Source organism: Corythoichthys intestinalis, chromosome 5, assembly GCF_030265065.1.
Source record: "Corythoichthys intestinalis isolate RoL2023-P3 chromosome 5, ASM3026506v1, whole genome shotgun sequence".
NCBI classification, from domain to species: Eukaryota; Metazoa; Chordata; class Actinopteri; order Syngnathiformes; family Syngnathidae; genus Corythoichthys; species Corythoichthys intestinalis.
In genome coordinates, this window is record NC_080399.1 from 60,393,928 (window position 1) to 60,410,677 (window position 16,750).

Below are 16,750 nucleotides of genomic sequence, written 5' to 3' on the forward strand. Positions count from 1 at the left end.
GCGTGATGCAAAAAATCAACGAATTAATCCGCAAAATCAGCTGAATCCTTAGTCCTTCTCATACAACAGTACGGCTGTATAGTGACGAGGACTCCTTCTCCCATACACGTCATAGCGCCCTCTTCCTCAATGCAAGACCGAAGCCGGAAGTCAGTCATTTTTGTAGCAGGGATTCAAAAAAGTTGAATTAATTTATCGATCGCTTTTTCACCCATCCAAGTGGTCCATTTCATTCAGGAGCATAAAATACCGTGTGTATTATGAAATAAACATGTTTTTTCGTGTCACAGGCATGTTTGTTAGCGGTAGCAGCAATGTTTGGGTGGTTTTAGTTAACGCAGACACTGTATTTTCATCTGTGTGATTTTGACATAGATCAGATCACATTTGATTATTTTTCCCCCTTCTGTCATTGTTTGCATGCTATCCTCATTAAAATATAAAAACCTGTAAATGTTTGGGTGGTTTTAGTTAAAGCAAACACTGTATTTTCGTCTGTGTGGTTTTGACAAAGATCAGATCACATTTGATTATTTTTACCCCTTCTGTCATTGTTTGCATGCTATCCTCATTAAAATATGAAAACACGTAATTGTTTGGGTGGTTTTAGTTAAAGCAGACACTGTATTTTCATCTATGTGATTTTGACAAAGATCAGATCATATTTGATTATTGTTACCCCTTCTGTCATTGTTTGCATGCTATCCTCATTAAAATATGAACATCTATAAATGTTTGGGTGATTTTAGTTAAAGCTGACACTGTATTTTCATCTTTGTGATTTTGACAAAGATGAGATCACATTTGATGGTGATTTTATGCAGAAATGGGAGAAATTCCAAAAAGGTTCAGATAGGTCCAGAAGGTTTCAGACCACTGTATATTGCAGTCGTGGAATCAATACTTAAACAAAGAATATCCTGCAATAATATTGGAGTAGAGAGATAAATATAATTATAACATTTTGTGTAACCAATATAGTCTGCTCTCGTCAAAAGCCTCGGGTTTGTTGTCTATGTCTCCTTTTTCTTGTTCTGAATCTTCTTCCTCCTCCAAATCCGAGTCAACATATAAGGCTGTATGTCACAAGCTTCCTCTGAATCGACAAAATAAATAGAAAAATCCACACTTGAACCAGGATCAATAAAAAAACTTCCTCCTTCATAGTGCTCGAGTCTCAAATCCACTGAAATCGTTACTCCAGTGAAAGGAAGAGCTAATGGCAGATTTAAAGATTTCCCGTTTTAATGTATGATTTTAATTCCAATATTATTGCATTTAAGATTTAATTTTAGGTGTCGTATACACTAAAGCAGCCATGTTTCAACATTTATTTTTTAATACTTTGAATTAAATGTAGGTCAACAGTCTTTCAATTATGTTTCATGCTAAATACATTTTACTTGTAATTGACATTTCATCCTTTGTATTCTATAGATGACCTCCACTACACGTATTATCTGCATTTTCAATATTTTTTTGTATTTTGCAGATGGAAAAGCTGACGTGCCGAGATCGTCTTCCCGCTTATATGACGAATATTGTCACAATGTTGTTAATGGTAAGATGTACAGTTGAAAATGGTTGTTATTAAACGTATGTATGTATTTGGATAAATATTGTATTCATATCCGTGCACTTGTGTGTTGTCAGATTGGTGTTACATTCGCCATTGTATTTGGTGTCATCCTGTACCGCATCTCTACAAAAGCTGCTCTTCATATGAGCTCCAATCCAACCACCCGGAACCATGTACAACTTACTGTCAAAACAACAGCAGCCATTATCAACCTTGTGATCATCCTTATACTGGATGAGGTATATGGAGCTGTGGCACGATGGCTCACTGTTTTAGGTAAATTTAATTAAATATTATTATTATACTGAACAAGGGAGTAGGTTTGGCCTCAACATTGATAGGGACGATATAACAGCATAACCTGCATATACACTTTTTTGCTCGGGATGGGTCATTATTAAGACCACACAGATTGGGTGAATGGAGGTATTGTGCATGTTGTGTTGTGTGAACAACATATGAGGTTATGCAGCACCAGTCTCCCTCTAAGCAGATTCTTGCTCATGTTTTTCTGGTTCTATGGTGTCCAGCAGAGTTCACTACATTTCTCACAGTTTAATTAACGTTAACAGTAGAAAACATAAACAGAAGGACACTTCTCACTAAGCAGCTTCCTACTCAAGTTTTGCAGGTTAGCAAATTCACAGAGTTTAATGTTATGCTAACTCTGATGCAGGTTGTACTTTCAGTAGCAAAATTTGAGGTGCGTTCCCCACCTCCACCACATTGACATCTTTTTACTTTACTTATAGCTGCTGCGGCTGCTGGCCGGGAAAAAAATATATATATATAGTCAAGGCTAGTCTATCTAATATCCCTCCTGTTCTTGGAGGGCGAAGGAGGCGGCATGTTGTCGACATGTACAGTGCCTTGCAAAAGTATTCGGCCCCCTTGAATCTTGCAACCTTTCGCCACATTTCAGGCTTCAAACATAAAGATATGAAATTTATTTTTTTTGTCAAGAATCAACAACAAGTGGGACATAATCGTGAAGTGGAACAACATTTATTGGATAATTTAAACTTTTTTAACAAATAAAAAACTGAAAAGTGGGGCGTGCAATATTATTCGGCCTCTTCACTTTCAGTGCAGCAAACTCACTCCAGAAGTTCAGTGAGGATCTCTGAATGATCCAGTGTTGTCCTAAATGACGGATGATGATAAATAGAATCCACCGGTGTGTAATCAAGTCTCCGTATAAATGCACCTGCTCTGTGATAGTCTCAGGGTTCTGTTTAAAGTGCAGAGAGCATTATGAAAACCAAGGAACACACCAGGCAGGTCCGAGATACTGTTGTGGAGAAGTTTAAAGCCGGATTTGGATACAAAAAGATTTCCCAAGCTTTAAACATCTCAAGGAGCACTGTGCAAGCCATCATATTGAAATGGAAGGAGCATCAGACCACTGCAAATCTACCAAGGCCCGGCCGTCCTTCCAAACTTTCTTCTCAAACAAGGAGAAAACTGATCAGAGATGCAGCCAAGAGGCCCATGATCACTCTGGATGAACTGCAGAGATCTACAGCTGAGGTGGGAGAGTCTGTCCATAGGACAACAATCAGTCGTACACTGCACAAATCTGGCCTTTATGGAAGAGTGGCAAGAAGAAAGCCATTTCTCAAAGATATCCATAAAAAGTCTCGTTTAAAGTTTGCCACAAGCCACCTGGGAGACACACCAAACATGTGGAAGAAGGTGCTCTGGTCAGATGAAACCAAAATTGAACTTTTTGGCCACAATGCAAAACGATATGTTTGGCGTAAAAGCAACACAGCTCATCACCCTGAACACACCATCCCCACTGTCAAACATGGTGGTGGCAGCATCATGGTTTGGGCCTGCTTTTCTTCAGCAGGGACAGGGAAGATGGTTAAAATTGACGGGAAGATGGATGCAGCCAAATACAGGAACATTCTGGAAGAAAACCTGTTGGTATCTGCACAAGACCTGAGACTGGGACGGAGATTTATCTTCCAACAGGACAATGATCCAAAACATAAAGCCAAATCTACAATGGAATGGTTCAAAAATAAACGTATCCAGGTGTTAGAATGGCCAAGTCAAAGTCCAGACCTGAATCCAATCGAGAATCTGTGGAAAGAGCTGAAGACTGCTTTTCACAAACACTCTCCATCCAACCTCACTGAGCTCGAGCTGTTTTGCAAGGAAGAATGGGCAAGAATGTCAGTCTCTCGATGTGCAAAACTGATAGAAACATACCCCAAGCGACTTGCAGCTGTAATTGGAGCAAAAGGTGGCGCTACAAAGTATTAACGCAAGGGGGCCGAATAATATTGCACGCCCCACTTTTCAGTTTTTTATTTGTTAAAAAAGTTTAAGTTATCCAATAAATTGTGTTCCACTTCACGATTGTGTCCCACTTGTTGTTGATTCTTGACAAAAAATTAAAATTTTATATCTTTATGTTTGAAGCCTGAAATGTGGCGAAAGGTTGCAAGGTTCAAGGGGGCCGAATACTTTTGCAAGGCACTGTATTTCCGTCGGGGCTGTGTGAGTGTGAGCATGCGTGTGAGTGTTGGGGGTGGATCAAGTCATCAGCTAATCAAACGTGTTTGAGGAGGGGAAAATGGACCGGCGCATTCAGCAAGTGAAGAGGGGTAAATGTAAGTTTGAATATGATGAAAATTATTCATTTAATAATGGTGGGGTCAATTTTATCCTTACAAGATATGGGCAGACAATCTAAGTTATCTGTATAATTGAACTCATTATATAATGCATATAAGGTTGCTTAAAGGTTGGTGGTGACAATTTGAGCATCATGTGTTATGTCCCTACCGTCCCTATGCAAACCTACGCCCTTGTTACTGAACTATAAAATATTACATGACCATATAAAGCCAAAAGAAAATACACAAAAATCATTGAATTCCGACTAGAAAAATCTGCAGAAATGAAACATCACCCATCCAAAGGAGAAAACATTTCAAACCATGAAATTGTTGCGATGTCTCATTGGTGAAACTGGTAGAACCACTGTGGGCATCCCTTGCAAAAATAAAGTCAAATCAAATAAGTAGAATTAAGAGAAAAAACGAGTAAAAGTGAAAGTAACGACTAGTGTACCCAAGGGTGGTGGAGTCAGAAAAGCGTTTCTTTGCAAATCTACAGAAGTAAAACAGGGTTTATGCAGGTCATTAAAAAGCATTAAAAGTCATTAAATTGAATTTTCAAAATTCAGGCCTAAAAAGCATTACAAAACATTAAACTAAATTTCTGTGGCATTAAAAATTATGTAAACTTGATGGTTAAAAAATACTTTTTAGACATTTGTCTGATATTATCATGTAGCCAGGATAACAGAACATAAGCTCATTACGGGTTAAGAGAACTGATACGATCTGATAATATCGCCTGATAAACGCATTCTAAAATGATATCGGATAAAATCGACACGTTTTTCATGATCAACTTTAGGCCAATATGCATGTTGCCTTCAAGGTGAAGGTAGAAGCCTTCTGTCTATGTATAAGGGCTGGTCATAGCTTAGCGCAGCAGTTATGCTTATTGACCATTAGATATCTCCAAACAAAGATACTTAGGAGTTGTTGTGTGACCAGACCATTTGCATATATGATGCAAAAATTAAATGAACAATAAATGATTGAAAAACAATGAAATATAAACTCATTACATACCTCATTCTCTGTACCGAAGCTGTTTGCCTTTGACGTTATTTTGACCCAGAAGCACTGTGTGAGCTATATGTGATATGGCAGTGCCTTATTGGCACTTTGCAATTGCACTTGATCCAAAAAACTGACATTTGCACTATTTTGATTCCAACAATTAATATAGTGGTGCAAGATAGGCACTTTTTCCATAACTTCAGTTGAAGTTGTTCTTATTTACACAGAATGTTTATGGATAACCCTTAAGTTGTTACATTTATCATTATTAAAGTATCCTGCGGGGTCCACGACAGGATATATCGGTAACGATTTGATATCGGTATCGGATTTTAGGAGTTGGACAATGCTGACAACTCTACTTACACTTTCTGCGTGTGTGAGAAACTATCTGCATTTCGGCATGGACATTTAAGCATTTAAAGTAGTATTACAAGTGGCATTAAAAGAGCATTAAATGAGATCGCTGATACCTGTAGTAACCCTGTAAAAGTAAAAAGTATGGCGTAGTAAAACTACTCTTAGAAGTACATTTTTCTGCAAAAGTTGCTCAAATAAATGTAACGGAGTATAGTAAATGTAACGCGTTAGTACCTACCTCTGCTCATTACACTGTCAACTGCGGCTTCCCTCATACAGGAAGAAACTTGAAATTCAGTACTGCAGCAATTGCATGAAAGAAGTGAAATCCTTGCAAATCAGTGTGTGCTTTCTATTTTAGAGGTTCCAAAAACGGACAAGAGTTTTGAGGAAAGACTCATATTTAAGACCTTTATTCTGAAGTTTGTCAATGCTTTCACACCAATCATCTACATTGCTTTCTTCAGGGGAAGGTACGTAGATTCACTGTCATTTTTGTTTAGCTCATTTTATATTAATATATTGAATATAAAATATAAATATAAAATGTTTTAGAATCAAACCGAATACTCAAGTGCTTTCATTATCTTTTCTTACCAGACTGGTCGGCCGACCAGGGAACTATTTATATGTTTTTGAATCCTACAGAATGGAAGAGGTAAGGCTTGTAATTCGGGAAAAATCCTGATCGACAGGAGCTGCAGTTGAATATTAAATACAGTGGTATGAAAAAGTATCTGAACCTTTTGGAATTTCTCAAATTTCTGCATAAAATCACCATCAAATGTGATCTGATCTTTGTCAAATCACACAGATGAAAAAGACTGATTTATCTGAAACCACCCAAACATTTATAGGTTAACATATTTTAATGAGGATAGTATGCAAACAATGGCAGAAGAGGGGGAAAAAAGTAAGCGAACCATCACATTTAATATTTTCTGGCCCCCCATTTGGCGGCATTAACTTCAACCAGACGCTTCCTGTAGCTGCAGATCAGTCTGGCACATCGATCAGGACTTATCTTGGCCCATTTTTCTCTACAAAACTGGGATGTCTGGCATGAATCGCTGTCTTTAGGTCATGCCACAGCATCTCAATGGGGTTCAAGTCTGGACTTTGACTTGGCCACTCCAGAACGTGTATTTTGTTCTTCTGAAACCATTCTGAAGTTGATTTACTTCTGTGTTTGGGATTATTGTCTTGTTGCAACATCCATCCTCTTTTTAGCTTAGGTTTTAGGTTTAATCAGTCTGCAAAATATTTTGACAAAACGTCTGTGGAGTGTCCAAGTGCCTTTTTGCGAACATTAATCGAGCACCAATGGTTTTTTAGACTGAAACAGCTTCTTCTGTGGGGTACCCCCAGTAACACCATTCATGGCAGTAGTTGATGTGTGCACAGAGATATTGGACTGTGCCAGTGATTTCTGTAAGTCTTTAGCAGACACTCTGGGGTTCTTTTTTACCTCTCCGAGTATTCTGCGCTGAACTCTTGGCGTCATCTTTAGTGGACGGACACTCCTTTTGAGAGAAGCAACAGTGCCAAACTCTCTCCATATGTAGACAACCTCTCTGACTGTCGATTGATGAACATCCAGACTTTGAGAGATGGTTTTATTTCCTTTCCCAGCTTTATACAAATCATTAATCCTTGATCGCAGGTCTCAGACAGTTCTTTTGACCGAGCCATGATGCGCATCAGACAATGCTTCTCATCAAGACAATTCTTACCAGGTGTGTGTTTTATAGTGGGCAGGTTAGCTTTAAAGCACTCATCAGTGATTGAGCACACACCTGACTTAAATTGTTTGGTAAAAATTAGTTTCAATTGCTCTTTAAGTCTTCTTAGGCAGAGGGTTCACTTACTTATTTTTCCCCTTTGTCTCATCGTTTGCATTTTGTCCTCATTAAAATATAGGTAACACTTTACAATAAGGGTCCCTTACCAAACTATTTGTTACTGTCTGTTTAATCATTAACTAATGCATTAACTCATGCATTAACTTGTGTTAATTTATTCATTAATAAATGTTAGATAAGCAATTGTATTAATTATTGTCATGTTACTTAAACATTAGTTTAAATTACATTACAATCCGTTAACTGATGCATTGGGGTGGCGTGACTCAGTGGTAGAGTAGTTGTCCCCCAACCCAGAGGTTGTCAGTTCAATTCTCCACCCTGAAAAACTCGTCTAAGTGTCCTTGAGCAAGACACTGAACCCCACGTTGCTCTTGGTGCTGCGTCACCAGTAGGTGGATGGCGAGACAGTTTTGAGCGCCTTGAAAGGTGGAAAAGCGCTATATAAGTATAACACACAACACCAACACCATGCATTAACTCATTAATTACTCATTAATATATTAATAAATGTTAGAGAAGGGATTAAATGAATTATTGTCATGTTACTTAAACATGAGTTATTGTCTAAAAATGCATTAACTAATGTTATTAAGGGACCCTTTTTGTAAAGTGTTACCAAAATATGAAGACCTATAAATGTTTGGCTGGTTTTATTTAAAGCAGACACTGTTTTTACATCTGTGTGATATCGACAAAGATCAGATCACCTTTGATGGTGGTTTTATGCAGAAATGTGAAAAATTCCAAAAGGCTCAGATACATTTTCATACCACTGTAGATTTTTCAAATAATTGTTTCACATAGGCTGTTAATTCACTGCATGTGTCACCGGTATTGAGAATTAAGATTTCTGTAAAGCTAGTGTACCTCAACTACCCTTTTTTATTCAGGAATGCAGAATATGACAAATTCAAAGTGCATTAATTTCAAAATATTGGAAAGTGCATTAATTTCAAAATATTTACACGGATGAGAATAACAGGTCTGCTATTTCATCACCTGATTCTGTGTTTACAGTGTACTCATGGAGGCTGTCTGATGGAGTTGTGTATTCAACTGAGTATCACCATGTTGGGGAAGCAGTTAATTCAGAACAACCTTTTTGAGATTGGAATACCGTAAGTTTTAATCAGATCTTCATTCGTACGCATTGAAATAAAGTTAATTTAAAGTAAGTTTTTCCCCTAGATTAAACTAAACCATCGCATTACAGATCATAAGTTTAGCGGTCACTGCGTTGTTACTGACCTCAACTACAGTACATGAGCATTAACGGAGATAGATTAATCTTGCAATGACACGACAACAACAGTATCTAAGATTTTAATGTCTCTCGAAATTGGAATCAGATAGTACGCTTTAAAAGCTGAAATCTGAAAAATTTGCTGAAAATACTGAGAATTACAGGTAGTCCGTGGGTTATGATGTCCTTGACCTACAAAGTTCAGACTTTACAAGGCCTGTTCTTCATCCACCATTTACTCTCCACCTAGTGCAGTGCTTCTCAATTATTTTCTGTTACGCCCCCCCAAGCAAGACGTAAATGTTTCGCACCCCCCCAAACTCTCTGCCGCCACTGTAAATAGTATTATTCGTCTATAAAATTACTATTATAAATACGCATCCGCCTAACATTGTGTCCTTTTTTTCTAATAAAGAAAAAAAGTAACAGATCAACTTATAATAAAGTATAACTTTATTAACATTGTTTTGTTTGTAACAGAGAAGACTTGACGTGCATCAATTTGCCTGAATTAAAAAAAAAAAAAAAGTCATATTCAAACTGTAAAAATACACTCAAGGTATTTTTGACCATTTGATACAGAAAAATAAAATGTAATAAAATCCGTAAATAATAACAAATTCAAATTGATTAGAAACATTTACTCATGAGGACAATATGTCAAAAAATTTGACCGAAAAAACAAAAATGAATAAAGGAAAAAAAGAGTGTCCTTGGACAGAAGGACAGTTTTTATTTTTGCTGCTCACACTCAGTATTACCTCATTTGCAATGGTGTGGAGTCATTTTGCAATGAGCATGCTAACAATGCTCACTGGTTTACTGATATAACACTGACAAAGCAGGACTATTGTTGGCAATATTCGGCACGTTTTCGCTGAAAAACAATCAAGCGGCTTATCAATGAGATTGGGGTCGAATGTCTTTAAGTGGCGTCTTAATTGATTTGGCTTCTGGCAGTCCGCTATAATTATTTTCAGATACAGTAAACAGTAGTCTTTCCTCATCACCCCACTGTATTAAGAGTCAAAGCTAAAAGGCAAACGGCACGAAAAAAAGCGCATTCTCGGCGGCCGAGGTAGAACCGTAGGTGAGGGCGGTCGTCGTGACGATCCCAATCCGAAAATGGCACTTCTCGGGTGGCGACGTGAGAACCGGACAAGACAGTGGGTCGCTGCGTGAGTGAGTCCGGTCGGAAAACGGCTTTCGAAAACGGCGGCGGCGCACTGCTCTTCATATCTGTTTTCTGTGTGCTGACTCTGAGTGCTCTTCCTTAGTTCAAAAATACTGCACGCACTCTGAAAATGAGAGCGCCACTGCCACCCACTGAGTGGATGTGCAAGTACACTTTATTCCAGTCCGGCAAAAAAAAAAAAAAGAAAGAAAAAAGCATGTTCCCCGAGGACACATGCGCCCCCCCTGGCATTGCTCTGAGCCCCCCCAGGGGGGCGCGCCCCACTATTTGAGAAGTACTGACCTAGTGCATAGTGCTTGTCCATAGACTTCATAATTTATTGACGGGACACGGGTGCGCGGGGCTATTAATAGAGGGCCTATCTCCGTCAAAGCTGACCGAGTGGAAACACAGACAAAGAGCTTTTTATGTTGAAAATTCTTGTGAATAAATGCTTGAATCCCTGAATTCTTTATAGATATGGATGTAAAACGATCTCGATTCTTGGTTAAGAGCAAAAAAAAAGATTGTGGAGAAGGGCCGATTCCAGAGCCACCGTGCACAGGCGTGTGCTGGTAATTGGGGTACTGGTGCCGCATTCCCCAGGTCAAGCCACTTTTGAACCTGAAAACAGCGGCAGAAGCGCCTGACCTGGGCTCGGAGAAGCAGCACTGGACTGTTGCTCAGTGGTCCAAAGTACTTTTTTCAGATGAAAGCAAATTTTGCATGTCATTCGGAAATCAAGGTGCCAGAGTTTGGAGGAAGACTGGGGAGAAGAAAATGCCAAAATGCCTGAAGTCCAGTGTCAAGTACCCACAGTCAGTGATGGTATGGGGTGCCATGTCAGCTGCTGGTGTTGGGCTACTGTGTTTTATCAAGGGCAGGGTCAATGCAGCTAGCTATCAGGAGATTTTGGAACACTTCATGCTTCCATCTGCTGAAAAGCTTTATGGAGATGAAGATTTCATTTTTCAGCTCGACCTGGCACCTGCTCACAGTGCCAAAACCACTGGTAAAAGGTTTACTGACCATTGCATTACTTTGCTCAATTGGTCTGCCAATTCTCCTGACCTGAACTGTGGGATATTGTGAAGAGGAAGTTATGAGACACCAGACCCAACACTGTGGATGAGCTTAAGGCCGTTATCGAAGCATCCTGGGTCTCCATAACACCTCAGGAGTGCCACAGGGTGATTGCCTCCATGTCACGCCGCATTCAGGCAGTCATTTCTAAAAAAAAAAAAAAGATTCCCGACCAAGTATTGGGTGCATAGCTGATATAATTAATTGAAGGTTGACTTTTTTTCTATTAAAAAGCACTTTTTTTCTATTGGTCGGATGAAATATGCTAATTTTTTTAGATAGAGATTTTTGGCTTTTCTTGACTTATTTGCCAAAATCATCAATATTAAAACAATAAAAGGCTTGAACTACTTCAGTTGTGTGTAATGAATCTAAAATATATGAACGTCTAATGTTTATCAGTACATTACAGAAAATAACCTTCCTAATAATATATAATATATAATAATAATAATAACCTCAGAAAATTACCTTTATCACAATTTGCAATTTTTTTTAAAAAGACTACTACATCGCCAACAGTCTGTGCACAATGCTTCCTCACAATAGCTCTCACAGGCTCCCCTCCTTTGTCTGCATCTACCTCTCAGCAGAAAAGGCAATAACAGTATCCTATTTTTAAAATTTTTAACTTTCTTAGTTTTCAATGGTTTATTTGCAACAGAAAGTACAGAACACTACTACTGTAAGCCATAGCCAACAGCAAAAAAATAAAAAAATAAAACCAAAACATAAGCCTTCCACCCCTCCCTCTCTTTCTCCAGTCACACAGTGCGTTTGGGGACAACATTGTAAACATTAGTTCACACATCAACATTGCAACCTGATGAATACATGCAACCCGGTTCGTTACGATACTGTAGTATTTTTGGATGAAGTATTTTCATGTAAATTTCGACAGTAATGGTGAAATCCAACTTATGGGGAAATTTGTTCATAATTTGAAGACTCGCTCAATATAGAGTACTCAGTTGTACCGATTTAGTGTCACGCTTTTTTCACCATCTCAGTTTTAGTGATTCTGTGGCAATTGTTAAAATGTGAAAGTATTAAACATTGTAAAAATATATCAATCAAGGTGTGTTTTTGTGCAATCCTCAGCAAGCTAAAGAAGCTTATTCGCTATATCCAGTCAAAGCAAAGCACTTTTCAAGAGGAGGAAAGGCAAAAAAAGTTGGAGCGATATGAAACCGACCACTTCCTGGAGCCATTTTCAGGGTTAACACCTGAATATATGGAAATGAGTGAGTACCAAATATTAAAATATATTCACACATACATTTTGCATATCCTGCCTTTGTCACGAGTAGAACACAGTGAATCCTTGTCGAATCTATAGAGAGCTAATACGGTGTTAGAAACTTGAAAGAACATGCCTCATACGTGGAATGGCAAAGATTATAGAAACATTGTCCTTTGTGTTCTTGAATTCGGAGCTGTATTTGGACTTTTAAAAACAAGCAAGAAAAAAGCATCTTGATTCGAAGTGGAGTCTCAGAATGTAAACATGGGTTGCATATGTGACGTTTCACATGACTCAATGACGCACACATGGGGCCAATTAATCAACAAGACTGGCTATGGATACAGACTTAAGAATGGGGCCACATTGAGTCACCTCCTCTGTATGGATGACATCAAGCTGTATGCTAAGAGCGAGCGAGACATTGACTTACTGATCCACACCACCAGGATCTACAGCAGGGACATCGGAATGTCATTCGGAGTGGAGAAATCTGGCCGAATGGTGACTAAGAGAGGGAAGGGAGTCCGGACAGAAGGGGTTGCTCTCCAAGAGAGGAGGATAGAAGATGTTGAGGAGAACTACAAGTACCTTGGAATACCACAAGCAAATGATAACCACAAAGACGCAACAAGGAAAGCTGCAGAAGTCAAGTATCTGCAATGAGTAAAGGCCGAGTTATGCTTTCGCGTCAGACCTGCGCCGTCAAGGAAGACCCGATTTACGACCCTCCACCGTAGCCTGACATGCACCTCCAGAATTTTGTGACTTTGCGTCACATCGACGCATATGACGTGGTGGAAATGGACTGTGATTGGTCAACTCAGACTGTTGTTTCCGGTTCATCGCGAAATCACCGCCGTTGTCAAACATGATTTTGCTACACGCAAAAAGTGACCAAGCCGACGAGAGTATCAACGAAGAGCAAGTATGACAACTTCTACATTGTCTCGTCAAGACATTATGAAGATTGCCAAATGGCAAGCAATTCGTGGGAGGAGATTGCTGAAAATACGGGGCTGGAGATCAGCCAGCGATTGAATAAAAAAATGGAAGAACTACCAAGACAAGTATGCGTACGTTCGGAATCGAATGACCACACGAAGTGGTGACCCAGTCGGCCAAAAACTGCCAGCTTTTTATCACTTTATGTCGTATTTTTGGTTGGTGCACTTCATCATTTATTGTATGCATATGTTTGCTGTGAGTCTGTGACTTATTTACGTGTCACACTTCAAGTATATGAAGACTAAAGCACAGGTTTGGTGTCAAAAGAGTTTTGATGTTTGATTTTCAACAACAGACAGTTCACACTCAATACATCATCACTGACTGAGAGTGCCTCGGTGATTTTATGATAACGTTAACATCAAGGCTTCTAACGCAGTTTGGGAAGTTCCATTGCCACCAGAAATCTGCTATGGCTTCCCACTGGCTGGTTGTAGGACACGACAAACAAATCGGGCCGGAGGAATTGGCAGACCTCGGACAAAACGCTGGACGAAGTGCTCGATGCCAATTTGAAGCTAGCCGCTACAGCTTGCTGGTTTCCACCCGAGGCTAGAACTCTCTGTGCAGCATCCAAAGTCTGACAGAATGCCTTAACCCTTTAACACCGAACGTGTCGGCAGCGACGTGTTTACCCATGTCGTCTTTGAAGCTTCGTCACGCTGTAATTACGTCACCCACGTGCCGTTGGTTTGTCTCATTTGAAAGTACAGAAGTTGATGTCCACACCAGTTTTTATTTGAAGTCAATCGACCAAGAAAAACGGGAGATATTGTCATTTGAGTTTTATAGTTTTATTGCACTCATAAATATGCAGTAAAACGCTGCATGGACCATGTATCTATCTCCATATTTCCATCATTTCTTGTCCTTTTTCAAAACCGAAAGAAGCACAAAAGACTACATATCCCAAGAGTCGTTGTGATGTCAAGAAGGACGAACCAAATGTGGACATTTGTTGAAAAAAAAAAAAATTAAATACATTTCCGAGCGAGGCGCCAACTAAGGAAAAGGAGGCATGCTGAAGCAAACAACGGCCAGTTTGAGCGAGCGACTTTGAAACGTGCAGAATGAATCTAAAACTAAATTTAGCGCAAGCTAATGCATTATTTCATTAACTCAAGGAAGAAGATGAGCCGTATTTGCCGTTGTTTTCCTGGGATGAGTCGGCGTTTCTACGAGTAGAAATGACAGGCTGACAGCAGCGCGCAAACGGGACGGAGTAGGCTGTGTGACGTTGTGTGTGACGCAGCTCCGTGACCTGTTCATGCAGAAGCTTTATTGAGTTTGCAAAAAAAAAAAAAAAAAAAAAAACTTTATTGGGTCGTTTGCCAGAAAAATTTGAATTGAACTGAACTACTTGTCAATATTTATTTAAATACTTTTTTTCAATGTTATATACATTTTTCTTCAAGAAAATTTTATAAAGATGAGTGTTCGAGAAGCTTGGTTGCATGTACATAAATACTTTAGATAAGGTGATGGGTATAATACCTAACTTCACAAAGAGATATCCTCCAACCCCTTTTTGTGTTAGATGATATATATACTGGACTGTCTCAGAAAATTAGAATACACAATATTCTAATTTTTTGAGACAGTCCTGTGTATATATACAGGACTGTCTCAGGAAATTAGAATACACAATATTCTAATTTCCTGACTGTCTCAGGAAATATATATATATATAATATATATATATATATATATATATATATATTTTTTTTTTCACTATTTTGCACTGTATATAACCCGTTTTGACCATAGTATGTGTAAAGGCCAAAAACGCCTATGACCATACTTGCTGTTTGTGTTGAATTGTCAGACATAAAACTATTCAATCTTATTTTTTTCTATTGAATGTTTATCCTAACAAGTAGAATAAATATTATCAAGCTTCAAAACGTTTGGTCGAGTATGTTTGGTTGTCAATGGGACATCAACATTACAAATTTTTTTTTTGATTTTTTTGTCTTTTTGGGTCCAAAATGTGGATTATAATTGGTCAGTGAAGAAAACAACAGTTTGGACATGAAGTTCAAGGTGTCCTTAAAAAAGGGACCCAACTTGGCCATTGTGAACAATTTTTTCTTTGAAATATAAAGGCAACATCAAATGCATGCAAATTCAGCCAAAATAGGCTTAGGTGTTAAAGGGTTAAAACAGTCTTCTGCGTCGCCTGTGCCTCAACATTTGTATGATCAACATTTATTCAATGTTGATGAGCTGAAGATCCACATTCAAGCGTTCCATATTGCATTGTTTATTTTATTTTTTTCTCCGTTAAACTAGAGCAACTCGACAAGCGTGCCCCAAAACTGTACAAACACAACGCCACAGCCCTTTGGTGGCTTGGCGGTGAATTGCAGCGCAACGCGTTGCCTCTCCGCAGAACTATCGAATGCTCATTGACGCCGTAGTCACTTCGCCATCACCGCAATGCAGGAGTATAACTCAGGCTTAAGGCAGGTCCTGAGAAGTCAGCTCAAAGGCAAGAACAAGATCCAACAAATTAACAGCTATGCCCTACCAGTGATCAGATACCCTTCTAGAATAATAAGCTGGCCGAGGGTTAGTGAGCATCAGGACCACTATCCAAGACGAAACATCCAAGCTCCTCGAATACATCACGAAGATGGCTCCATGAATGAAGCACTTAGTGAATGTCTCAGCCACTGGAAACTGGGAAAAAAAGGAGTTGGAAGAACCATAATGGGAGGAAAAACCTCTGCATGGGATGTACCACTGACAGATAACTGAAGTGGCAGATCTGAACAAATCCTAAGGAATAGAGGGCTGGACTGAAAACAGCACAGGGGTGCTTATCATGGCAGCACAGGAGCAGGCCTTGAGCACTAGAGCAATAGAGGCCCAAATATACCACACCAGACAAGATCCCAGGTGCAGGCTGTGCAAAGAGGGCCCTGAAACAGTCCAGCACATAACAGCAGGGTGGAAGATAGTGGCAGGAAAAGAACACATGGAACGCCATAACCAAGTAGCCGGTATAGTGTACAGAAACATCTGTGCAGAGTATTGACTGGAGACCTCTAGATCGCAATGGGGAACACCTCCCAAGGTGGTAGAAAATGAGAGTGCTAAGATCCTGTGGAACTTCCAGATACAGACTGATAAGATGGTTGTGGCCAACCAACCGGACATCGTGATCGTGGATAAGCAGCAGAGGACAGCCATTCTGATCGATGTAGCCATCCCCAACGTGTCAAGGAAGAGCTGAAGAGAGCCTGGAAGGTAAAAAGCAACAGTGGTGCCCGTGGTCATTGGAGCATTGAATTTTCCACCACACTGGAAAATTGGCTCCAGCAAATACCTGGAAAAACATCAGACATCTCCGTCCAGAAGAGCGCAGTCCTAGGAACAGCAAAGATACTGCGCAGGATCCTTAAGCTCCCAGGCCTCTGGTAGAGGACCCGAGCTTGAGATGAAGACCAACCGGACACATAGACTTTCATTCTCCATGTCAAACAGCTGAACAGGACAGGTTTAAATAAAAAAAGAAGAAAAAAAACAAAAACGAAATGTTA

The 16,750-nt window shown here is 39.4% G+C and overlaps 1 protein-coding gene across 1 annotated transcript in view; it reads left to right on the plus strand.

The window, feature by feature from the left end:
* LOC130916303 (anoctamin-1-like) overlaps positions 1 to 16,750 on the plus strand; it is a 122,760-nt gene that overhangs the window by 87,112 nt on the left and 18,898 nt on the right. Inside the window, exons 14-19 of the mRNA XM_057836919.1 lie at positions 1,493 to 1,561; positions 1,654 to 1,855; positions 5,951 to 6,062; positions 6,190 to 6,247; positions 8,472 to 8,572; positions 12,056 to 12,198. Of these exons, the coding sequence (XP_057692902.1) occupies positions 1,493 to 1,561; positions 1,654 to 1,855; positions 5,951 to 6,062; positions 6,190 to 6,247; positions 8,472 to 8,572; positions 12,056 to 12,198 (685 nt within the window). The remainder of the gene's footprint in view (positions 1 to 1,492; positions 1,562 to 1,653; positions 1,856 to 5,950; positions 6,063 to 6,189; positions 6,248 to 8,471; positions 8,573 to 12,055; positions 12,199 to 16,750) is intronic.